This window comes from Choloepus didactylus, chromosome 2 (assembly GCF_015220235.1).
Source record: "Choloepus didactylus isolate mChoDid1 chromosome 2, mChoDid1.pri, whole genome shotgun sequence".
In the NCBI taxonomy this organism is placed as follows: Eukaryota; Metazoa; Chordata; class Mammalia; order Pilosa; family Megalonychidae; genus Choloepus; species Choloepus didactylus.
In genome coordinates this window covers 48,419,544-48,444,806 of record NC_051308.1, presented here as the reverse complement: position 1 = coordinate 48,444,806, position 25,263 = coordinate 48,419,544, and the positions used below count along the sequence as shown (strand labels likewise).

General features: G+C 36.6%; 2 protein-coding genes and 1 pseudogene across 3 annotated transcripts in view; 1 reads left to right on the top strand and 2 right to left on the bottom strand.

Annotated features, from left to right (window-relative positions):
- Positions 1-3,151, bottom strand: part of INTS7 (integrator complex subunit 7) — a 106,205-nt gene extending 103,054 nt beyond the window's left edge. For both annotated transcript variants that reach the window (XM_037824343.1, XM_037824351.1), the window contains exon 1: positions 2,971-3,151. In XM_037824343.1, coding sequence (XP_037680271.1) covers positions 2,971-3,064 — 94 coding nt within the window. In that variant the 5' untranslated portion in view covers positions 3,065-3,151. The remainder of the gene's footprint in view (positions 1-2,970) is intronic.
- Positions 3,152-3,430: 279 nt separating this feature from the next.
- Positions 3,431-25,263, top strand: part of DTL (denticleless E3 ubiquitin protein ligase homolog) — a 46,169-nt gene continuing 24,336 nt past the window's right edge. Inside the window, exons 1-7 of the mRNA XM_037811687.1 lie at positions 3,431-3,569; positions 9,672-9,797; positions 10,592-10,690; positions 11,697-11,758; positions 11,851-11,965; positions 24,227-24,292; positions 24,833-24,945. Coding sequence (XP_037667615.1) covers positions 3,518-3,569; positions 9,672-9,797; positions 10,592-10,690; positions 11,697-11,758; positions 11,851-11,965; positions 24,227-24,292; positions 24,833-24,945 — 633 coding nt within the window. The 5' untranslated portion in view covers positions 3,431-3,517. The remainder of the gene's footprint in view (positions 3,570-9,671; positions 9,798-10,591; positions 10,691-11,696; positions 11,759-11,850; positions 11,966-24,226; positions 24,293-24,832; positions 24,946-25,263) is intronic.
- Positions 20,406-21,439, bottom strand: LOC119527199 (annotated as a pseudogene).

Here is a 25,263-nt window from a genome sequence, read left to right as displayed (position 1 = left end):
AAAATAACAAGTGTTGGGGAGGATGTGGAGAAACAGGAACACTCATTCATTGCTGGTGGGAACGTAAAATGGTACAGTTGCTGTGGAAGAGAGTTTGGAGGTTGGTTACTCAGAAAGTTATGTGGACAATTATATGAGTCAACAATCCTACTTACAGGGACATACTCAAAAGAACTGAAAGCAGCGACTCAAACAGATATTTGCATACCAGTGTTCCGAGTGGCAGTATTGAAAATTGCCTAAAGATGGAAGCAACACAAGCATCCATTGACAGAAGAATGGATAAACAAAATGTGGTGTATACACACAATGGAAAAACGATTCGGCTGTAAAAAGGAATGAAGTTCTGATACATGCCACAACATGGAAGAACCTTGAAGACATGTTGAGTGAAATAAACCAGACACAAAAGGACAAACATTGTATGATCTCACTTCTAGGAAATTAGAATATGCAAATTCATATAGTGAGAAACTAGAATACAGGTTACTAGGAGCCAGAGTACGCATAGGGAATGGGGAGTAAATGCTTAATTGGTACAGAGTTTCTGTTTGGGGTGATAGAAAAAAATTTTGGCAATGAATTGTGGCCATGGTAGCACAACACTGTGAATGAAATTAATACCACTGACTTGTACATTTGAAAGTGGTTAAAATGGGAAATTTTAGTTTTTCTTAAATAAAAAGTTTTAAATAAAATTAAAAAAAAAACAAACCATACACCTGTACAAGACAGTGAAGCCTAACAGTTTATGAACTATAGTTAATAATATAATTATAATAATACTGTCTCACCAATTGTAGTGAAGGCTGCACACTAATACAAAGTGTTAATAATACGGAAACCTGTGTGTGAAGGGGGAGATACATGGAAATTCTGTACTTTCTGCATGATTTTTCTATACACATACAATTTCTGAAAGGAAGAGAAAGACAATGAGAGAGTAAGAGAGTGAGACAGTGAGAGAGGAAGGAAGGAAGGAAGGAAGGAAGGGGAAGGAAAGGGAAGGAAAGGAAAAGAAAGGGTATTCCTTGGAGTAGTACAATTTGGGAAAGTGATCTAGAAGTTTTGGAACTGTAAGAAGGTTAAAACTTGTAGCCTTTTGACCCTATTATCTCTTGGTTCACAAAATAGAAATACTTTCACTAACAAGTAAAAGACGATAGGATTCAATATTTAAAATGCTGAACTATATTTTAATGAAACCAGCTATTCCCACAACCTAATTTAAAAGGTACAGTATGGTGATGTAAGGACAAGAGTTTTGTTCTTGTACAAATTATCTTTCACATCCTGAGACTCACCTAGCACATCACTGGGAGGAATGAAGATGACTTACTCAGTATCTATGACTGATGTCTGGTTTATAGTTAAACACTCAAAGGTTGGCCATTTATTTCTTACAGATCTGAAATGTTTCTATCTCATCTCTTTAAGACAGAAAAAAACTTGTTAGTCTTTTTTCCTTAGCACAATTGCAAATGTTTAGGAATTAAACAATTCTAGACTTCTCATTTCTTCTGTGTCCCATCCTGATCCATGTTCAACAACCACTGTCCTACTGCCAGCATGGGACAAGGTCCCATTGGACCAGAGTGGTAGAAAGTGTCTTTAGAAATGAAAGGGATATTATATATAACCCAGATCTGCAACTCTCACTGGGGAATAAAGGAGGAGTATATCAGAATAGGGAAGGAAAGATAGCGTAGTGTTTAAAAAGCATATTTAGTATTATAAATTTATGTCTCAATGGGAAAAAAGCCCTATAGCTTTGATAATAGAAAGCAGAGTAACATCACTTTCTTGGTTGATGGGGATGCACTAAAGATACCGTGACTCAACCAAAGGAATATCCCATTGAGGTGCTGTGACATTTTTATGCTGATCAAAAGGATACAAAGGCCTAAGAGAAGTCTGAGAAACTCTTATCCAGACCAACCTACTAAAAATATTTAGAGATTAGACAAAACAAAACAAAACAAACCTCAAGTCCCCAAAAAGTTAACAGACATGTCTAAGAGAACTGGGAAGAGGCTCAAAGTGGACAGATAGTTGTGACTTAGAGTCCAGTTCTCAATACATGTATACTGGTAAAATACAAAATAAGTTTTCCCCAACACAATAAAAATCCTTACAGTACAATAAAACAAAGGTTTCAACGTTAATACTTGAGTTCATTTATTGACAAATATTCATCTGGCCTTCCACATCCACTTATAAGAAGAAAAGGACATCTCTTTAGCATTTAATACAGGCCTCTTTTGCATACAATCATGTAAGAATATTTACAACAATCTTGCCAGGTCATTGGTCTGCAACCACTATGCAGACAATAAACTGAGACCAGGTGAAGTTAGGTGACTTTTTCATGATCATAACACACCGCAATTGTCATTCAACTCAGTCTAAACCGCAAGCGGATTCTAAACTACACCAAGCTGTTCCCCTGTTAAGGAAATAGAACTCGTGGACCTCTTCCGCAGAGAGTAAGCTTTTTCGGACTTTCTTAGCAGTATTTAATCCGCCTTGCAACGAACAGGTAACAGAGTTAAGGAAATCGAATGATTCTCTATACAGTCGGTGTACGATTATTCAGCACCCTCAGTGAAGACCAGGTCTCAGCTGAACGTACTGAAAAACAATTTCGCAGTTGCCTCAGCATTTTTAGAAACTAGTCACTCTACTGGGAAAATAAGAGGACTATGCCTGCAAGTGGTCAAAACGGGACATCACTAGAGCTCGCTACTGGTTCATCGCTGCAAGACCAATCAGCCGATCCTGCAGTCTTTCCTCAATTTCCCAAAACGACCAAAGCGCTTGCCTCACCAAACGCACAAGGGCGGGGGGGGAGACCCCGCCCAGAGAAGCGCAAGCGCCTTTCCCAACGCTCCCGAGGCTACCACCGCTGGCGGCGCCACTCCCCCCGCTCCCCCCCCCCCGTTTCCCCATTCAGCTCGCTGTTTTGAATACCTTTGTCTAATTCCATTAGGGCAGAGTTAGCATCCAGTTCCTGTTCGCCATAGCCAGCATCTGCCAGGAAAGACTTAGTTGAGTTTGACGCCATACCCCAAATAGTTCCTCGCCTAACCTATTTATAAAACTGCAAAAGGGGGTACAGCACCGCCATCTTCTCCCGCCACCTTCTCGCGGATTTTTCTGCCGCGCGTTGGCCTTCCGTGTTACGCATGCGCCCTGGCCACCCCGCGGTTCGCCAGCGCCTGTTCGGCCCCCCGCGCAGGCGCTCAGGGAGCTCTTGGGCTCCAGGTTCCCGCGGATGGGAGAAAAGGAGGCGGGGTTAGGGCGGGAGAAATGAATCTAAGGCGCCCGGACGCAGCGGCAGAAGCCAATCAGAGGCCGTTACGTCAGTTTGGCGCGGAGTTTGGTGGCCGGAGCTTGCAGTGGCGGGAGTTGGAGGCAACAACGAGTCGTGTTCTGAGGGGCGCAGGCCACGATTTCTGCTGCATTTGTGGGCTTTTCCACAGATTTTCCCTCAGTTGAACCTTTTTTCCCGGCCCAGATGCTCTTCAGTTCTGTGCTCCGCCAACCCCAGCTTGGCGTCCCGAGAAATGGTGAGTAACGGTCTTAACCGCTGCTTGCTTCTGGCGGGATTCATCTCCCCGAACACAACACCTCAAACCAGGGCAGACTCAAATTCTGTTTCCCAGCTGACTTTTCCCACTGCAAGAGTGAATTAGTGTTAATGCGGACTACTGAAGTAAGCTATACTTTCATTCCCTCAGAATACTTTTTTAAAAATCGTAAATAGTAGGTTGAAGGCGGGAGGAAAGGTGAATTAACTGGCCTCCAACTTCCCTTCAGGCCTTAGGTCAACGTTACGCGTCTATTGGGAACCGGGTGCGTTTTTTTGTTTTTTTTTGGTTTTTGTTTTTTTTGGTTTTCTTCACGACCGTGTGAGATCGCCAGGACGCGTATTCATTGTTTAAATGTTGTAGAACCTTAATGAACCCTTATTTGCTATGTTTGGAGGGTACACCGATGCATATGACCAGAACAATGTTAAGGAACTCTGTCAAGCAGAGAAGACAGGACATCTGCTGCTAGAAGGGTCAAAATCTTTTTTTCCCCATGATTAATATATGTTCATAAAAATTCGAAATTATGCGAACGATCCCCACAACCACACCCTCAGAGGTAACCACTGTTAATAGGTTGTTTATTATTCCAAATGTTTTTCGATGCCAGAAGTAATTCATAGTGGTGTTATTTACAGAAATTGGGATCAAAATGTTTTGTTTTTCACTTTATTGGCCTCACTTGAATGTATTTCCATGTTAGTTAGAAATCCAGTTTATTTCTTGAGTCCCTCCTTTGCTTAAATTTGGAAGTCATCAACCTGAAACTTTCTGATAAGGGAGTTACTACCCATTTAGAGTCTTTCTTTCCCTTGAAACCGTGTGAAAAACAGTAAGGGAGAGAACCATCTATATTTTAAGTGGTAGGTCTAGGAAAAGAATGTTGAGAAGCAATTCCTCAAGTTCCCACTCCTAGTCTAAAACTTGTTACCACCCTTAACTACTCCCCTCTTAAATTATATTCTAAATGTTTCTGTCCTCTGTCATGAGTGGTAGTGTAACACTTTGGCTTTGGAGTTAAACTGCCTGAGTTCTAATTCCAGCTCCACTCCTTACTATCTGTGTAAAGGGAGGCAAACTATTAATACTTAGCCTCTCTTCTGTGATGGATTTTCTCCGAAATCTCCAATCTGTCTACCTCTTCCCCTCTTTCTTTCCAATTCACGAATATTCGTTCATTGCTGTGTTGGAAACTGCAATTTATAGGACCATCTCCTTTCCTCTTCAATATTGGTGTTCCATACTTGGCCCCTTTTTCTGCCCACTTGTTTGGATAATCAGAGCCATAACTGGGGCTTCTTCCACCATTACCTATTTTCCAAGCCCTATGCTTTTGACCCATTCCTGTAAAAGCTATGTGGCTATTTTCACCAAGACGGTCAGTCTCAAAGCCATCTAAAACTCAGATACCCAAAACTGAACTCACTTTTCCCTCAAACCTGCTTTACTACCTATTTTAGGGAGTGTTCCCATTATTTTAAACGAGTCTTCCCAACCAGAAGCCTGGCAGTCACTCTTCACCCTATCTTGAAGGTGTTCTAGCCTTACCATCCCATTTCCCTTCCTTCTTGTCTGTGCTATTGCAGGTCTCTCAGATGGCCTCTTAGTTGTCCCCTTTCCAGTTTTTCCTTCACATTGCTACGAGTGATTGTTCTAAAAGAGAAATCTGATTACTCTTGTGCATTTTTAAGTTGATAACCTCAAATTTTTTATCATTAACTTTAAACAGATGCAGAGAATATAATTTCTGGCATATTGTGAATATCAACATTTAAAAATAAAAGTGCTACATCTGTCTTTTAAATGTATCTAGTAGAATATAAACACTATAGTAATTCTTAATCAAATCCATTTTTAAATTTCCTCCATAAGAATTTATCCTAATGTAATTTAATTTTCGGCTTGAAAGTTCTTTTATTCTTTTATTGATCATATTCCTCTGCTTCAAAAATATATCTATATTAATGTTTTTTGTCATCGTAAGACTCCAAGTGTTAAAAAGTTTCCTCTGGATTGAATTATCATTACAATTAGTATTAGTACACAATTGATCAAAACAATATTGACTACTAATTTTTTTTCTTTTTTTTTTTTTTTTGTGGTCTTTTGTATCTGGCTTTATTTTTATTTATTTATTTATTTATTTTTTATTAAATTTGGTTTTATTGAAATACATTCACACACCATACAATCATCCATGGTATACAATCCACTGTCCACAGTATGGTAACATAGTTATGCGTTCATCTCCACAATCTATCTCTGAACATTTTCCTTACATCAGAAAGAACCAGAACAAGAATAAAAAATAAAAGTGAAAAAAGAACACCCAAATCATCCCCCCATCCCACTCCATTTGTCCTTTAGTTTTTATCCCCATTCCTCCACTCATCCATACACTAGATAAAAGGGGTGTGATCCACAAGGTCTTCACAATCACACTGTCACCTCTTGTAAGCTACATTATTATATAACTGTCTTCAGGAGTCCAGACTGCTGGGTTGGAGTTTGGTAGTTTCAGGTATTTACTTCTAGCTATTCCAATACATTAAAGCCTAAGAGGTGTTATCTATATAGTGCATAAGAATGTTCACCAGAGTGACCTCTCGACTCCATTTGAAGTCTCTCAGCCACTGAAACTATTTCATCTTATTTTGCATCCCCCTTTTGGTCAAGCAGATACTCTCAGTCCCACGATGCCGGGTCCACATTCATCCCCGGGAGTCATACTCTGCATTGCCAGGGAGATTTACACCGCTGGGAATCGGGTCCCACATAGTGGGGAGGGCAGTGAGTTCACCTGTCGAGATGGTTCAGTTAGAGAGAGAGGGCCACATCTGAGCAACAAAGAGGTACTCAGGGGGAGACTCTTAGGCACTATTACATGCAAGTTTAGACTCTCCTTTGTGGTAATGAGCTTCATAAGGGCAAGTCCCATGCTCGAGGGCTCAGCACATCAAACCTCATGTTTATGACAACATCAACACCAGTCCAGGTGAGGATGTCCAACACATCCGCACCTTCCCCCAGATCCTTGGGGCTGGGGAGGGGGAGGCTGTAAATATATTTTTTATTGTCTGCCCAAATTACTCTAGGATGTGTCACTATTTCACTCCAGCCTATACTAACCTACTGTATCTCACTTCCTATTCAAAGTTCTATGCAATTGTTGTGTTTGAACAAATCGACTGTAGAGTTGTACTGTTTAGAAAATTTAGATCCTGTACCAAGTAGATATCTATTCCCTTGGTCTCATATGGAAGTTGAAGTTTTAAAACACAATCAGTTTCAACCTTTACCCTTTGGCCTGGCTTGCCCTGGTCTTAACCAGACCTGCTTCATTCATATCACTAATTGAAGTCTGGGCTCTTTTTCAGCCTTTTTTTTTTTGACAGTGGCTGTATGCACTAATACTGACATTCATATCTGCCGAGCTCTAGCTCTGAGTTTCAGGTGTCTCAGAGATATGCATTGCTCCGTAGGTTATATGCTAGGGGATCAGCATCTCAAAGTTTAGAGATAGGCATTACAATTCAGGGATAGAGTGAACTGCTGTAAGAGCTTACAATCTAGGGACTATTACAATTATTGTGTCCACGTTAGGCTATGTTCTAAGATTCAATTCTGAGTTTACACATTGTAGTTAGTCCATATTGGTGAGGCATCATCCCTCTCACCATATTTTCTCCAACACTTTTACTCCTATATATGTATTTTCCTACAATTTTATAGAGTTATATTCACATACCATACATTTATTCACAGTGTACAATCAGTTGTTCGTGGTATCATCATAAAGTGGTACATTTATCACCACAATCAGCACTTGAACATACTGATAACTACAAGAAAAATTGTTTTTTTTTTTTTTAGCAATAAGAAAAAAATGATAAAAAGAAAAATAACATGTCATACAATACAATGTACTAGTAAGGACAGCAAATAACACCACTACCAAGAATCCCGTATTCCTCCCCTATATCCCCCTCTCATATACATTTAGCATTGGCATATTGCCTTTGTTACATTTAATGGAGGTATATTACAATGTTACTGTTGACCATAGACTCCAGTTTGCTTTGATTATGTTTTTTCCTGAATGCCATCCCTTTTCGAATTTCTACACGGTTGACATTCATTTGCTTTCCCACATGCAAAAACATTTTTATATTTGTATATTTAGTAGCATTGACTACTAATTTTGATAAGTAATTATTTAAAAGTAAAATTTTAATTCATTCAACAAATACTGAGAAACAAATGTTCATTAAGCAGTAGAGGAAACAAGTCTATTGAAAGTGAATGAATACATCTTTTAAAGAGATGGATTTCAGTGAGTGTTTATGGTGCTTTTATTAAAGGAATTACGCATTGTCTCTTAGTTGAGGTCCCAGGTTTTATACCCTGGGTCAATACAAAATGTAGTATCCATGGGTGGGTATGCCTTTCTTTTTCCAGATTTATTAAATAGACTTTCCTTAGTCTCTAGGTGCAGATGAAGGGAGAGGAGAAAAGGGAAAGCCTTAACCTTCTCAAACATCAATTTTAGAAACATATTTGTGGAAGTTGAGTGTCTAGAAATTGATTCTCTGAAAACTGCCTTCGCATAACCCTTGAAAAATCTACATGTAAACCTAGGGACTTCATTGTGTGCTGAGGAAAGAATAGGTTTTTCCAAGTGAGTGTTATGGAGAAAAGCATTCTCTGAATATTCAGGAAACAGCATAGCACAATAATGATACCAAAATAGTTCAAAATGGCTGGTACACAGTGTGTGTTTTGTGGGGAGTATTGAAATAGAGGGAGAGACAGACCCAGTCATTAAGCCAGTGCTAGGCCTTTCATCTGTGTTTGGTTATTAGTCTCTGGGTCGATGAGTCCTAAGGGGTTACTGTTTAGTTGTAAGGAAATTACATTTTCCAGAGTATATCATCTTCAATTCCACTTAAATTGATGGAGTTTCAGCCCTTCTTGAAATCATGGCTTACAGTCACTAGATTATTTTGTTTTATTCCAAACCATGAGTACACATTTACATTAGAGGCTTTTGTTTTTTCAATTCATTCTGTGGGTGGATATATGTGAACTCTACAACATAGCCACTTACTGTATTTCTTTTAGTGGTCTTTAAAGGCTTGTTTACAAGGATATCTAACCTTGGAATTGTGAGGTAATACTCCCAGGAATAATTACTAAATCTGGATTAAATTTTATTGTCTCCTTTTCACTAACTCTTTCAGGTTATCTCTATGAACTTCCAACACTAGATTTGTCTGAGGTCATGTCAGGCTGATGTCTTCTCCAAAGAGTACTTTTTGCTGGAAAGCAAGAACTGCAAGTGCCCTAAGATGTAAGAGGATGTAAGAACTAAAATTGAAGGCAAATTTCCTCTGTTTTGAGGGATCATGTTTAGGGAAAAACTTGACCTTCTATTTGGTACAAATGGTGGTTGTTTCTCCTGCCTCACAGATTCTTATTACTAATCTTCAGCACTTCTATCATTCTGTTTTTGTTATTTAAACAACTTTCAATAGATTTGTTTCCTCTAATGCTTAATGAACATTTGTTTCTCAGTATTTGCTGAATGACTATTTCTTTTATATATTTAAATGTGTTAACCCACACATCCATATAATAAAAACAAGCCTCTGAGTGTATGTAGTGTTTTTGATTTAGAGACTCCAGAAATGTAATGAAATTTTAATTGAAGGAAGTGAAAGGTAGTTTTAATGTTAATGCTTTTATGCTTATTTCCTTGATGGAAGAAAAGGGAAAATCTTTTTTAACTTGAAAATGCTTCTTGTTTTTTCAACCCCTCTGTACTAGCCAGAGTCTCCATTAAGATGGTAAACCCAAAGCTATACCTTACTAGCAGTTGGAGGTGCTCTTCATTTCTTCCTTAGGACCCCTTAGGAAAATATTAGAAACTGTACATTCTAGAACACCAGGGGTAGAGTGAATCTATGTTAAGTATATAAAACCTTTTAAGAACAAATATTTACTTTTGCATTTATTAAAAGTGCTGAAATGTGATGATATATTGGAATTTTTTTTTTAAGAAATTGTTTCTTATTTTAGGGTGGTCTTCACAGTACCCTTTACAGTCCCTTCTAACTGGTTACCAATGCAGCTATAATGATGAGCACACTTCTTATGGAGAAACAGGAGTCCCAGTCCCTCCTTTTGGGTGCACCTTCTCTTCTGGTAAGGAAGTTACTGTCTAGGCTAAGCCTGGACAGAAATGATCTGTATCACACTTAAAGAAAGTGATATACTCCTAAATATGCTGGGAAATCTCCCTTTCACGGAAAAGTAAGTTAGGTAGATGGTAGAATTTTTCTAATAATTGTTTTTTCCAGATTTATTAGACTTCCCTTAGTCTCTAGGCACCATTCGATATGCATAAGACATTGCATAGGATTGTGCATAGGACAATTATAGCAATATTTTTTTAACTGATAAAGGAAAAGGATTGCAGAAGTTCAGCCCCATGAAAACTGCTGCCCAGTAGATACTCTTTTTGATATGGTTGAATCTGTCTCTTTCAGTGATCCATTGGGGAACATATGTACATATGTAGAAATACTTATCCCCACTGTTAATGCTTTAATAAAGAAAAGGTGAAAGGTTGTGAAAGGGAATTTAAAACTAATAGACGCAGCCTGTTGGTGTCCTGTATCATTGCCTGCCTTTATTTGCCGTTGGTCAGTACTTCTCTTTATTTAGCCCTTCTCTAAATAAATGATTATCTGAAGATAATTTTGGTGATTTTGAGTCATTGTCTGAATTAGATATTATGGCCAATTTTAAGCAATCTTTGATTCAAATTATCTCCCTAGCATATAAGATGATAATTTGGTTAAAATCCTCTTCCCTATTTCCATATCGATTATTTGTGTTTACGATGTAGCTTTCAATTGGTCTGTTATTTATATATCTTTACACTCAATTTTAAATTTTTGAGTAATCTTTATGTATTTTGTTTATTTCTTACTTAGCTCCCAATATGGAGCATATACTAGCAGTTGCCAATGAAGAAGGCTTTGTTAGATTATATGACACAGGATCACAAACTTGCAAAAAGAAGTGCTTCAAAGGTAAGGCTAGGTCTATGAGTTTTGTTTTTACATTTTTAAGATTCATAAAACCTCAAGTAAATTATTGTTTGAATACATTCCAAATTTATTCATTTAGAATTAAGTCTGTTTAGGGACCAGGGTAAAAGTAGATGGTGTGCTGCCTGTTTGTCAATAACTTAATTATGGCAATGCCTTTATTGAAAGTTAAGAAAACTACATTTTAGGATTAAAAATTAACCTTATAAACTTAATATGGCTGAGGGAAACATTGCTTTAAAATATTTCTATTGATAAACATCTTCCATATATAGGCAAAGTTCTACTGGTCTTAGGGAGCTGGCAATTTGGAATCAATAAAGCAAGTGTTGAAATAACTAAGATAAAACAAAGGCTATAAGTGATGCAACAGAAGTACAAAGAAAAGATATTGGTATAGGTATCAAAGAGAAAGCTCGATGGCCAGAAAAATTTTTCATGAAGGATGGGACATTTGTGCTAGACTGAGGTATTTAGACCAATGGAGATAGAATAGAATGCTCCAAATGGAGGAAAACCCATTAGCAAAAATTTAGAGATAGGAACGCATAGAATGGTAAAGAAATAGAGAGTGAACCAGTTTGGCGGGAATGAGATACATGGAAGACAGTGGGAGATAAGACTTGTAACAGAGATAAAAACCAAAGCGTGCAGGACCTTAAAGGTCAACTAAAGTAGTTAACGCTCCATTCAGAGAGCATCATGAAGATTATTGAACTGGAGAATGTTTCAGAAAGAGTCCATCATAGAGAATATGTTACTAGTCAACTCATGGAAAGGAATTTGACATCAGGTGCTAGTTTTCAGACATGATTGTGAAGGAATTGTATAATGTCTCTCAGTCCCCTAATTCTCTTTGACCCCATGTACCCTGGGGTGCTGACCACTGATCTTTTTACTACAACTTCCAAGGCATTTAAACTGCTGTTGGTATGGCTACCACAGAACACAGTCTAGACCTTTCACATTCGTCATTTGCTTTATTTAGAATGGATGGCTCACTGGAATGCTGTCTTTGACCTGGCCTGGGTCCCTGGAGAATTTAAACTTGTAAGTGACTTCGATTATATTGGGATCTGAGTAAATACTGGCAAATGGTTGTTATATTAAATTGTGCTCCCCTTGCTTTTGAAAGGTTACAGCAGGCAGGTGATCAAACAGCCAAATTTTGGGACGTAAAAGCTGGTGAGCTGATGGGAACATGCAAAGGTCATCAATGCAGCCTCAAGTCAGTTGCCTTTTCTAAATTTGAGAAAGGTATGTTTGTGCCCATCCTTTTTTATCTTCTTAACCTCTTTTATGGTAGGGTATTAAAAAGCTGCGATTGTTTCTACCTTCCCCTGTCAGAGTGGCTCCTTTACCAATGGAGATTCTAGTATGACTGAAAATCTCAATGAAATTAAGTTGATTTGCAGTCTGATTTTTATGGGCATTATCAACAACTTGTTCCTGAATATCAAGAGTCTTCAGGTAGTTTTTTTTCTATAATCTTGTAGATAAGCAACCAAAAGGTTTCTTATTCAACTTTGAGTGTCCATTGTAGTCAAAACCTTGTACTGGACACTCATTTACTCTATTTGTAAAATAGTTACTTTAACTCTACTTATTAAATTTAAAGATGGGGTATAAGGCTGGGGTAGAAACCTAAAAAACTGCACATGATTATCTACTAAAAAATTTACCATGTAATGACTTTAATTGATCCAATCCCTTAGTAGTTTCAAACTATTATTACTCATAATTGATCTTTCTGTATTTACTTCACTGTTAAAATGGAGAGAAAGATTAAAGAGTGATGTAGCATGGAATAGAGCTGTAGCATCTGGGGAAAAACTTAGTAGAGGTATCTGAATGAGCTCTTTATTTCTGGGTTTTGTTTGTTTTCTTTCTTTTCTTTTCTCCTTCCTCCATTTGTTTCTCACTATTTTCTGGGGTTTTTTTGTTTTGTTTTTCTTTTTCTCCTTCCTCCATTTGTTTCTCACTAAAATATTTTTAGTGAGAAACAAATAGAATGACAAACTTTAATCCCAGAATAACAAGACAACATTACAGTTCTCTTTATCATTAAAAAATACTTTAACTTTAAAAGGAATATTGCATTTTATCATTGGAGCATTCAGAATATTAAGCTGAGTTGGTGAGCTAGTTGCCAAAAATAAAAATGTCAGTTTGAATTGACTATGGCTGCTGTTGACACTGGAACCCTGAGGAGGAAATATATGGTATGATATTTTTTTAATCACTGCGTAACTTCATTAACACATCTGTTGTATAAAATTAGGTATGCTTGTGTTCTAGTTTAGTATACTCCTGTGTCAGAGTTCACCCTGAGTTTATAAAAATAATTTAAGATAATGAAAATAGTTTTAAAGAGTAATGGGAAAGAGAAGCACCATGTCTTTTAGTCCCTTTGCTTAATTTTTAAAACTCTGTACATGTGAATCTTTGCCAATGTGGTCTAGTAGAAAAAGCACAGAGTTAGAAACTGGTGCAGGTGGCTCTTATCACAGCTCTCAATAAATAATCCATTTGGTGTCTTAACTGAATTAGTGTAGGTAGACACCTTCTCTAAGGCCCACCTTGTTTGGTTAGTAAAACACAGACTGAATTTTAGACCCTGCTCACACCTTCAGCTTAATGTCCTTATATAGGGCACAACCTTTATAACCATACACAGAAACCTTAGTATTTTATTCTTGACTTTGCTCTAAGGCAGTCATTTTTATCTCCCTAGGTCTTCATTTCTTAATGTGATTAGTAATCTATTCTACTTAACTCACAGAAATATTGTAAGCATAAAAATGAGGTGGGATATTAATGCATTAAAAAAGACTGAGGACCAAGTGTATAAATGTTCAGTGTTTTTGTTTTTGTTTTGTAGATAGCATGATAGAAAAGGTTATTGGTCCAGTTTTTTTAGACCTACATGGGCAGGCTATAGACAATCCTAACTGGAAATAGTTGTTCTACTAGGATTTGCCTTCCCTGAATGTCTACATTTTATAAGACACTTCCAAAAGTCTATTTGCTGTATCAGGTTAGCCCAGCTGCTAGCTCCAATGATTCATTCTATCAATTGAATATTAACTAGTGATTTTTATGGAGTTAAGTTTAAAGGAAATTGAAAGCAAGGGAATTGACCCAGAAATGTGTGTGGGTAATTAAAATTGATTATAAATGTATTTCCATTTCCCCTGCTACAAACTTCCTAAACTTGCACTTTCTTTGTCTTATTCAAAAGAAAGATTCTTCATTCTCCAGTTTAAAGCCAGTCCTTCCCCCTAGGCCTGGGAGGTTTTTAAAATATTGATTAAATGGGAATCTTCGGAAAATGGGCCAGGCATATTTTTTTTAAGCTCCTCAAGGGACTCCACTGTGCAGCTAGTATTGAGCAACATCCTTGATCAAAGACCTTAAACTATCATCTATTCCCCCCACAGTTCCTGTATCTTCAAGTTCTCTTTCTATTGGCTGTTTCTACTTAAGAAAAATTCAAGCATGTCTGGCTTATCAAAAAAAAAAAGCAAACAACAAAAAAAATCATTTTGCCCTGTGCTACCACCCTTTCTTCTTTCCTATCTAAGTTTCTAAGTTCCTATCTAAATTTCTAAGAGTAGTCAAAAGCTGTCTAAATTTTTTCTTTCAACTTGGTTCAATGTTTTTACTACCAGCTTTCCTCCTGAATCACTCTTGCTAAGGTCATTAATTACCTAATTGTCAGAAATGGTGAAAACTTTTTAGGCTTTTTCTTAGTTCTACTTCTGCAATCCTTGCATTCTGTGATACCACTCCTTTTTGCTTCTCATTCAGTCTTTCTGTTTATTCCTTCATAGTTGGTTATAGGCTCCTTTTCTTTATCTACCTCAAAGGGTTGAAATGGCCTGGGATTTGATATTTGGCCTTCTTTTCCCTTCAATCTATAACTTCTCCCTGGACAGTCTCATGTGTTCCAATCTGGTTGTTTTTCACTTTTACTATATCAATCCAGATCTGTATTTTCAGTCCTAAACTCTCCTGTAAGCACTTCAAATTCAACATACACAAAGGTGAACTCATGACTTCCCCTTGTCAATATCATCTTTCTCCTGCCCTTGAAAGTGGATAACCCATTCAATCACAAACACCCTTCTGCATTAACATCCATTATTCAATGTTTAATCCTTTTTTATCTCCCGAATATCTTTGTATTTTATCTCCACTCTTATATCCACTGATGGCCCTTCTCTGGATTTCTGTCAGTTTTCATATCCTTTCCGGCCTGTTTTCTACATTATTGTTGGCTGTTCTGATAATCACTACCCTGCTTAAAATTCTTTAATGGGCTTCCCTTCTACCCCACTGCTTGTAGGTTAGCCTTTAAGCTCCAGGAGGATCAGAATGTGGTCCTTACCTTCTGCAGTATTCCTCTTTGCACTTTACACTCCTGCTGCAGTATCTTTCTGTAGATCCCTGAGCTCATCATGCTATTTCCTGCCATTGTGCCTTTGAACATGCTGGTCACTTTCCTTGAAATTCTTTTTCTCCCTCCATATCCCAATTTTCTTGGTGAGGTCCTGTTTGAAGTTTTCAAATCCTGTGAAATCTTTCCTGACAATACACAAGTGAAAAGTTGAATGCTCTCTCTTCAATGCTACCTCATAGCCATATAAACCCCTTATTGTACTTATCCCATTATATTATAATTACGTTTACCTGACTGTCACCTCTTCATAGGTGTGTTAGCACTTGAAAGATGGGCAATAGCTGTAATTTTTTTTTAAGTGGAAAATAATTAGCAAACACTTAATACCTAGAGTTAGTAAGTGTTAAAACTGCCATATTAGACTTAGGATTTCTTTTCTTTAGTTTCTTTTATCAACTTCATTGAGAAATAATCTGTGTACAATAGACTGTATCTGTTCCAAGTATAAAATTCAATGAGTTTTGTCAGTTGCATACAGAATATTTCTATTGTCACCAAAACATTCTGCATGCCTCCTTGAGGTCCATTCTTTTTATCCCTTTTCCGGTTTGTTAATGCTGCCATTATGCAAAATACCAGAAATAGATTGTCTTTTATAAAGGGGATTTATTAGGCTATAAATGTACAGTTCTTCAGCCATAAACTGTCCAAACTAAAGGCATCAACAAGAGGATACCTTCACTGAAGAAAGGCCAGTGGCGTTCAGAAAACCTCTGTTAGCTGGTGTCTGCTGATCCTTTTCTTCTGGGTTCTGGTTTCAAAATGGCTTTCTCCAAAATGTCTCTGGGCTTGTCTCTCTTAGCTTCTCCAGAGCAAACTCTGGGCTAACATCTCCAAACATCTCCAAGTGTCAGTGTCAGTGTCAGTGTCAGTCAGCTCTTAGCTTCTTTCCAAAATGTCCCTCTCAGCTGCTCTGAGCTCTCTTATAGGACTCCAGTGAATGGGTGGGGTCCACATTTCCTTGGAAATAATTTATTCAGACATTTCCCCCACAGTTGATTGAATCACATCTCCATGGAAACACTCAATCAAAAGTTTCCACGAAACAAGACTGGTTTAAAAGATCATGGCTCTTTTTGGGGAACTTAATATATCCACACCCCCAACCGCAAGCAACCACTAATATATGTTTTATCACTATAGATTAGTTTGCATTCGTCTCAGGCTTCTGTCACTCAGCCTGATTTTGAGATTCATCCATGTTGTTGCATGTATCAGCAGTTGGTTCATAGTATTCCAATGTATGGATATACTATAATTTGTTTGATGGACATTTGGGTTGTTTCCAGTTTCAGGCTATTGTAACTAAAGCTGTCACAAATATTTTCATGTAAAAACTTTGTGTCCACCTGTTTTTTTTTCTCTTGGAGTGGAATGGCTGGATCATATGGGAGGTATATGTTTAACTTTTGAAGACATCACTAAACAGTTTTCCAAAGTGTTCATGCCATTTTATGTTCCCATGAGCAGTGTGTGAGTTCCCAGTCGTTCCGCATTATTGACAGCACTTGTATTCATCTTTTTAAATTTTAACTGTTTAAATTTTAGCCATTTAGCTAATGGTTTCTCATTATTTTAATTAATTTTTCTGTTATGATTAATAATGGTGAGTACCTTTTCAAGTACTCATTGTACATTTGTATATCTTGTTTGTTGTGTGTCTGTTCAAATTTTGCCCATTTTTTAATTGGGTTGTTTATTGTAGTGTAAAAATCCTTTTATATTCTGGATATAAGTCCTTTGTATCAAGGGTATATATTGTGACTATTTTCTCCTATTCTGTGACTTTCCTTTTTGTTTTCTTTGATTACATCAAATTTATGATCAAAGATCAAAAGTTTCATTTTGATGCAATCAAATTTATCTTTTTTTCTTTTATGGTTCATACTTTTTGTGTTAAAATAAGAATTCTTCACTTGACCCATGAAGTTTTTTTTCCTATGTTTTATCATTTTAGATTTACATTTAGTTTTTCGATTCAGTTTGAGTTTAATTTGTTTTATGGTATGAAGAAAGTGGTGTTCATTTTCTTCCATACAGATATCCAGTCATTTCGGCACATTTGTTGAAAATACTTTTCCTTTCCTCATTGAATCACTTCACAGCTTTGTTGAAAATTAATTGATCATATATGGGTGGGTCTATTTCTGCACTCTGTTCTGTTCCATTAATCCACGTGACTGGCCTTTCACCAGTACATTTGCTCAATTACTTTAGCTTTAGAGTTCTGAAATAAAATCATGTGAGTCCACCAACCTTGTTCTTCTTTTTCAAAATTGCTTTTGACTATTCTAGATTGTTTGTATTTCCATATACATTTTTTAATCAGCTTGTCAATTTTTACCAAAATTTCTAGAATTTTTATTGAGGTTGTGATCTACAGATCAATTTCCAGAGAATTGATGTCTTAACAGCGTTGATTGGGTCAATGAACATGGCACATCTCTCTGTTCATTTAGGTCTTTAATTTCTTTTAGCAGGGGTTTACCATTTTTGTATGGAAGTCTTGCACCTGCCCCCCCCCCCATTTATTTATTTATTTGAAAAGTTGCAGGTTTATAAAATAATCATAGATGAAATACAGGATTCCATATACCACCCTATTACTAAAACCTTGCATTAGTTGATTGATGAAGAGTGAAAGTGACATGATTAGGTGTGAAATGAAAGCACATTTTATAATTGTACTATTAACTCGAGTCCATGGTTTAGTTTAGTTGCACAAATTTTTAAAATTTATTCCTAAGTTTTTTTTTGTTGCTTTGTAAATGGAACTTTTAAAATTTGTTTCCCAATTGCTTGCTATCTATAAAAAATGCAATGAGGTATATTAACTTTGATTCTGTGGCAAGCTGAAGTCACCTATTAGTTGTTCCATAGATTCCTTTATTATCTTATATCATTTTCCTCTGCCTAGTTGCATTGTATATGATGTCTCCTACAATGTTGAACAGAAGTGGTAGGAATGGATATTTTGCTTTGTTCCCTGTCTTAGAGGGAAAGCATTATAATACCAGTTGTTATGATGTTGGCTCTAGGCTTTTAATGGATACCCTTTAACAAATTGAAGAATTTTTCTTCCTAGTTTTCCGGGAGTTTTTATCATGAATTCATGTCACAATTTCTAAAATGCTTTTATTGTACCTATTGGGATGATGGTATTGTTTTTCTTCATTAAATTGTTGATGTGGTAAGTCATTGATTTTTCAAATGTTGAAACTATATTCCTAGGATAAACCCCAGTTGATCATGATGTATAATCCTTGTTATAGATTGCTAGGAGAGTTTGTATCTTTCAAAGAATATGTCTATTTTATCTCAGTTGTATGTGTTGGCATAAAGTTATTCATAATCTGTTATTATTTTACTATCTGTAGGATCTGTAGTAATACCCCCCTTTCATTCCTGGTATTGGTGATTTATCTTTCTTTTCTTGATTATTCTACCTCAGCATTTATCACTGCTGTTTATCTTTTTAAGGAACCAGCTCTTGGGTTTATCGATTTTCTGTATGGCTTGTCCATTTCTATTTTGTTGATTTTGGCTCTTTTTTATTTCCTTCTACCTACTTTAGATTCACTTTGCTATTCTCTAGCTTCCACTCTAGATTGAGTGAAATCTTAGAGGTCTTTAGACTTTATACCTTTCATTTCTAATATAAGCATTTAAAGCTATAAATTTTTCTAAGCATTTCCTTGCCTGCATACCACAAATTTTGGTATGTTGTACTTTCATTATTGTTTAGTTTGAAATATCTTTTTTGTTTAATGGATATTTTAGACTTATATTATATAATTTCCAAATATTTGGGTTTTCCTGGGTATCTTGTTATTTCTACTTAATTTGATTGTGGTCATAAAGCATACTCTGTATTATTTCTTTCCTTTTAAATTTATTGAGACTTGTCTTATGGCCCAGCATAGAGTCTATCTTGGTGAAAAGATTTGTATTATTCTATAAGTGGTATGTGTATTATTCTATATGTGTTATGTTATATAAATATCAATTAGGTCAAAGTGATTAATAATGTCATTTAGATGCTCTATATCTTAACTGATTTTTTAATCCAGTTGTATCAATTCCTGGGAGATGGGTATTAAAATCTGCCAGTGTGATTGCCAAATTACCTATCTCTCCCTTTTAATTATATTAATTTTTCTTCATGTATTTTGAGGCTCTGTTATTATGCATGTATTTTGAGGCTCTGTTATTATTTAGAACCGTTTTGTCCTCTTGAGGGATTGTTCCTTTTATCGTCATGAAATGTCCCTTTTAATTTCTGTTAATACGGTTTATCTTGAAATTTATTTTGTCTGATATTTAGTATAGCCACTCCTGCCTCCTGTGCTTATTGTTTGCATGGTACATCTTTTTCCATTCTTTTTCTTTAAACCTATCTGTTTTATTATACTGCTAATGGGTCTTTCATAGTCCACATATAGTTAGGTCTTGCTTTTTTAAATCTGCTCAGATAATGTCTGCCTTTTAATTGGAGTATTTAAGCCATTAATGTTTAAAGTAGTTTTGATCTGGTTGGATTTATATCTGCTGTTTTATTATTTTCTGTTTGTCCTCCCCCACCTTTTTGGGGGAGGGGCTCTTTTATCTCTTTCCTGCCTTCTTTGAATTCACTATTGTTTTTAGAATTCCATTTTAATTTATGTATTGGCTTTTTAGCTATACCTCTTTGCATTTCTTTTTTTTTTTTTTTTGAGGGAAGATTCTTTTATTTTCCATCAGTGATTTTACCAGCAAATCTCAAAAACCTAAGCCTACATCAAATAATTTAAACGGAAGTGGCTTTTCTTCATATGGAATGCAAAATGCACATTCACATACTTACATATACATAAATATATAAATATATGTTTTCTTTTACAAAGCTTCAAAGGTTGCATTACCAGCATGCAAACCTTTTCTTCCGTGGAAATTCCTAATACTGACAGGGAATGTCTAAAATACTTAGAGACATATTTCAAGAAAACTGGACCAAACTTCTATCAATGATCATTAAAAAAAATTTACACCCACATTGGTAATACACATTTAAAACATACTAACGATTAAATGACCATCCTAGACTAAAGAAAAATGAGGGGGGAAAAAACCCACAATAAATATAAACCCTTAAAGGTGGAGTTTAGCCTTTTATATTCTTTTTCAGCCATATAATGTTGCATCACTGTTAAAATAGAAGCAGCACATCATCCAAGATATTTGCAAATTACATGTGTGTCACATTTCCCAGCTGCTATCTTTAAACGCAATTTGTACTAATCTGAGTTCTAGTTCAAAAGCATCTGGACGATCCTGAGGGTTTGCAGCCAGCATTTCCTTAATCAGTTGTTTCATTCACCCATTCATTGAGTTTTTCTTCACAGGAATGAGAAGTTCCATTTTGGGATTTTCCAGAAGTGCCTCTCCTACAGGCACAGTCTCAGTTCCTTGTTTTACATAACTCTCCAAGAGTTCCTTCTTTGTCTCTGTGTCTATGAATGTGATCCTTTCCAGTATGGCCAAGATGATAATCCCCAGAGCAAAGATGTCAGCTTTTGCTGTGTAATGTCCCTCCCATACTTCAGGAGCCATGTAGAAATCTGTTCCATGTGCTGTGGAAAGGAAACACTTGTTTACACTGACAAGTTCTTCTGGGTTCTGCCCAGAGGCCGAACAAACTTTACTTAAACCAAAATTGGCCACTTTCAGTGTGGGTTCCAAGTCACTGGTATCCAGCCTGTTTTGAGAAATCAGGATGTTATCAGGCTTGAGATCTCGGTGGATGATCTGGTTTTTTATGCAAGAAAGCTAGGGCATGCTCAGCTAAGGCATGAAGCTGGTATTAGTTTTACTTTTGGGTTTCCTGGACGACAGATACTCATTCATATCTCCTCTGTCACAAAAATCCATCACAAACCACAAGTAATAGGTGCTTCTGGGATCAAAGACAATTTCTCCTTTTAATGAAGTCTATACAAGCTGTAGATAAAGGGGAGAATTGGAACCATGGGACATCTGCACCATCCCATCTTTTTGTAGGATGCATTCCTCCAAGTGAATCACATTTGGATGTTGGCGTTTGATACTGCTAATGCCCAGAACTCAGGAGGGGGTAGTTCAGCATTTTCAGGTGCATGACACCGAATTTTCTTCACTGCTACCCGTGCAGAGGTCTTCTTGATGACTGCTTCATACACAATACCGTAACTACCTCGGCCTACCTCCTGTATTAGATCGTACTTTTGCTGGCTACTCATCATCTTCAAGGTCGAGGTTTCTCAGGGTAGCCGCCGCCGCTTCTCCCTCTCATGGGCTCTGCAGGCAGCCATTATCCGGCAGCTTGCGCCTCCGCCGCGGTTGCCTCCAGTCAGACTCTGACGCGCGCCCCTTGCACTTTTTTTCAGTGATTACTCGGGGATTACAATATAAATCTTTAACTTTTCTCAGTCTATAGAGCTAATATTATACCACTTCATGTAATATATAGAAATTTTTACAGTCTTATGGGTCCATCTACCACTCCCTCTATCCTTTATGTTAAATAATTTTTAAATGCCTTACTTCTCTATATTTTATAAACCCCACAAGAAATGCAATTTAAAAGGAAAGTCTTTTATAATTATCCATGTATTTACCATTTTGAAGGCTCTAGAAAGGACATTTCTTTTAGTATGTGTCTGATGGCAATCAGTTCCCTTAGTTATTCACCTGAAAATGTCTTTTTATCTTCATTTCTGGAGGATATTTTTGCTTGATACAGAATTCTGGGTTGACAGGTTTTTTCTTTCATTAGTTGAAGATATTGCTCCATTATCTTTTCCGTGATTTCTGTTGAGAATTCTGCTATCATTTAAATCATCACGTCCCTTCTTTGTAATGTATTGCTTTCCCTGGCTGCTTTCGGGACTTTTTCTCTACCTTGAGATGGTTTCCTTCAAAGTTATCCTCTTTGAGATTTGCTGAACTTTCTGAATTTATAAGTTTATATTTTCACTGAATTTGGGAAATTATTTATTTGAAATATTTTTTCTACCAAATTCTCTCTCTCCTCTCCTTCTGGGACTCCAATTACTCATATGTTTGATCTTTTGAAATTGCTCTATGAACCACAAGGGCTTTGTTCATTTTTTTTCAAATTTTTAAAGCATCTTTAATCAGATAGAATTTACATATCCTAAAATTCACCCATGTAAAGTGTACGATTCAATGGTTTTTAGTGTATCGCAGAGTTGTGCAACCAACACTATAATCTAAGTTTAGAACGTTTTCATGATCTCAAAAAAGAAACTACTTATTAGCAGTCACTTCCCATCTGCCCCGAACTCCCCACTCTGAGCCTTAGGTGAGGGGGGGTTAGTTCTTAGATTTGTCTAATCTGGACATTCACATAAATGAAATCATATAATATGTAGGCTTTTGTGACTGGTTTCTTTCACTTAGCATAATGTTTGGTCTTTTTTTCTTTTCCTCTCACACTCCTTCTTATTGAATGACTTTTCTTGATCTGCCTTCAGGTTTACTGAATGTTTCTTTTTTCATTGCGTTCTGCTCTTAAGCCTACACAGTAAAGTTTTTATAAGTGTTTTTCTTTGTTGAGATTTCTCATCTTTTCATTGATTATAAGCATATATTTCTTTACCTTACAAAGCATAGTTATATCTACTTGACAACCTTGTCTGATAAATCAACATCTGCATTGTTTCAGTGTTGGCTTCTATTGATTATCTTTTCCCTTGAGAATGGCTCATACTTCCCTGGTTTTTCATATGCCAAGTAATTTAGGATTGTATTCTGGGCATTGTGTATGATATGTTGGACTCCAGATTCTGTATCTTACTAGGAAAAGAGTTGATGTTTTAACAAGTAGTTAATTTGGTCAGACTCAAATTGCAGACAGTCACACCTGCAGGAGGGCAGCAGGTCAGATTTCAATTCAGTTCTTTTAATTATAATCTTAGTTGCAAGTTCCTTTCACTTTTTCCATATATACATGGTTCAAGAGTCATCCAGAGATTTGGACTGAATTTAAGCACAGAATTCGGGTTCCCTTTCACTGGCTTTTTCCACGGTTCCCCCTTTGTGGCAGCTGTCATTGCCCTGAGTCTCCCTATCCGGGTTCCTCTATCTGGAAAGATGGCCGATTTTCCATTAGAGTTTTAGCTGCCCGGTACCAATGCTGCAGCTACAGCTGCGCTCAAGATATATTCACGCACACATAAAAAGAAATTACAAGAACTTACCCCAGGCCAGTCACTTGTTTCGTTCAGGTGACTCCTCTAAAAATGTTACATGATTTTGTTCAGTCTCCACAAAACCCTCAGGTGGTTGGATTTTGTATTTTGTCCAGAGTTTATAGCGAATGCAAGAGGATCTATTTGTTAACTGCTCACTCTTCCATATAGGAAACAACTTTTTTGGTTTAATTTTAAAGAATAAACACTATGGATAAAATTGAAGTTTCCACTTCAATCCCATTCTCCATCTTCCATCCCAGGGGCAACCACTTCCACAAATTTGGTATGGATCTTGTCCACATTTTATACTGAGACAATACAACTTGGAATTTTGGAGTACAGATGGGTTCTAGATTCATACTGCCAAGCATACCTTTGACTAGTTATCTTCTCTGTGCCTTAGTTTTCTCATCTGTAAAGTGGGAATAGTAATAACTACTTCATAGGGTTGATAACAAGGATCGAGATAATTTATGTAAAGTGCTTAGGATAGTGTCTAGCATATGATAACCACTCAGTATATTTTGGCTATTGCTTATCATTATTTTTACTATAACTTTATGTAGTATTTACACAAAGGATGTCGTATAGTATGAATAGTTCTATAATGTTTTTGTTCAACATAATGTCTTGAGCTATTTGTAATCCTGTCCCTTCACAACTTTGTTTTCTTTTATTTGTTGTTGAGCCAAATGTTTTTTCATTTTTAATCTCCAGGGCCCAAATCAGTACCTAGCACATACTACTGTAAGAAACTTAATTTGAAATGCATGTGTCATTGGCTGGTTTTGTTGACCTCTTAATGAACTATTTATTTCCCCACAGCTGTCTTTTGCACAGGTGGAAGAGATGGCAACATTATGGTCTGGGACACTAGGTGCAACAAAAAAGGTAGTCTGGTTCTGTTTTAATTTTGCCAGATGTGGAATCATCACATAATTAAATGAAAGGGTTAGTGATTTCATTTTATGACCACCAGGAGGCACATGTGTTCACAGTTCCCCATTTCTGCTCACTTCTCATTCTCAGTATCATAGTGATTGCGCCTCACATATTACCTCATATTGCGTTCTAGGTTATAATATGATTTGCCTAAGTTGTTGATGGAATTCAAATTATAAATACGTGGACTCAGTGGTAAATGTTATCTTTTGTTTTAATTTAAATCCTTTAGTTTGGTTTTTAAAAATTGGATAATGTTACCTCACATTTCCCCATGCCATTAAGCAGAAAACAATGATGTATCTCCTGCTTACTTCTTTTTTATACATTATAATCTCATCATAGGAGATGAAGTACCGCTGGTTTGTTTTCTAATTCAGTAATCTAATCACAAATTAATTCATTTGGGGGTTTTATGTACAAATGTTACATTCATTATTGGATCAAAAGTTCTGAAACCTAACTCAGTTTCCTTGGAATATCTTTCAGATGGGTTTTATAGGCAAGTGAATCAAATCAGTGGTGCTCACAATGCCTTGGACAAGCAAACCCCTTCAAAACCCAAGAAGAAACAGAATTCAAAAGGACTTGCTCCTTCTGTGGTAAGATTTTATAGATGTGTACATGTGTGAAGATCTTAACAGTAGTATACAATCTCGTTTCAGGGACTTTGTTGGACTAAAATCAGAGCTATGGATTAGGTGAATGTAAATCATTTCCTTTTCATATGAATGGTTATTGCTTAATACTTATCCAGTACTTACAGTAGTAGTTCACAGACATGTGTATCAGAGTAACCTGGAGAACTTGTTAAAAATACAGTTTCTTGGGCCTCATCTCTAGAGATTTGATTTAGTAGATCTGGGGTAGGGCCCAAGGGTCTGAACTTTTAACAACTCTCTCCCCATGCCTACATACTC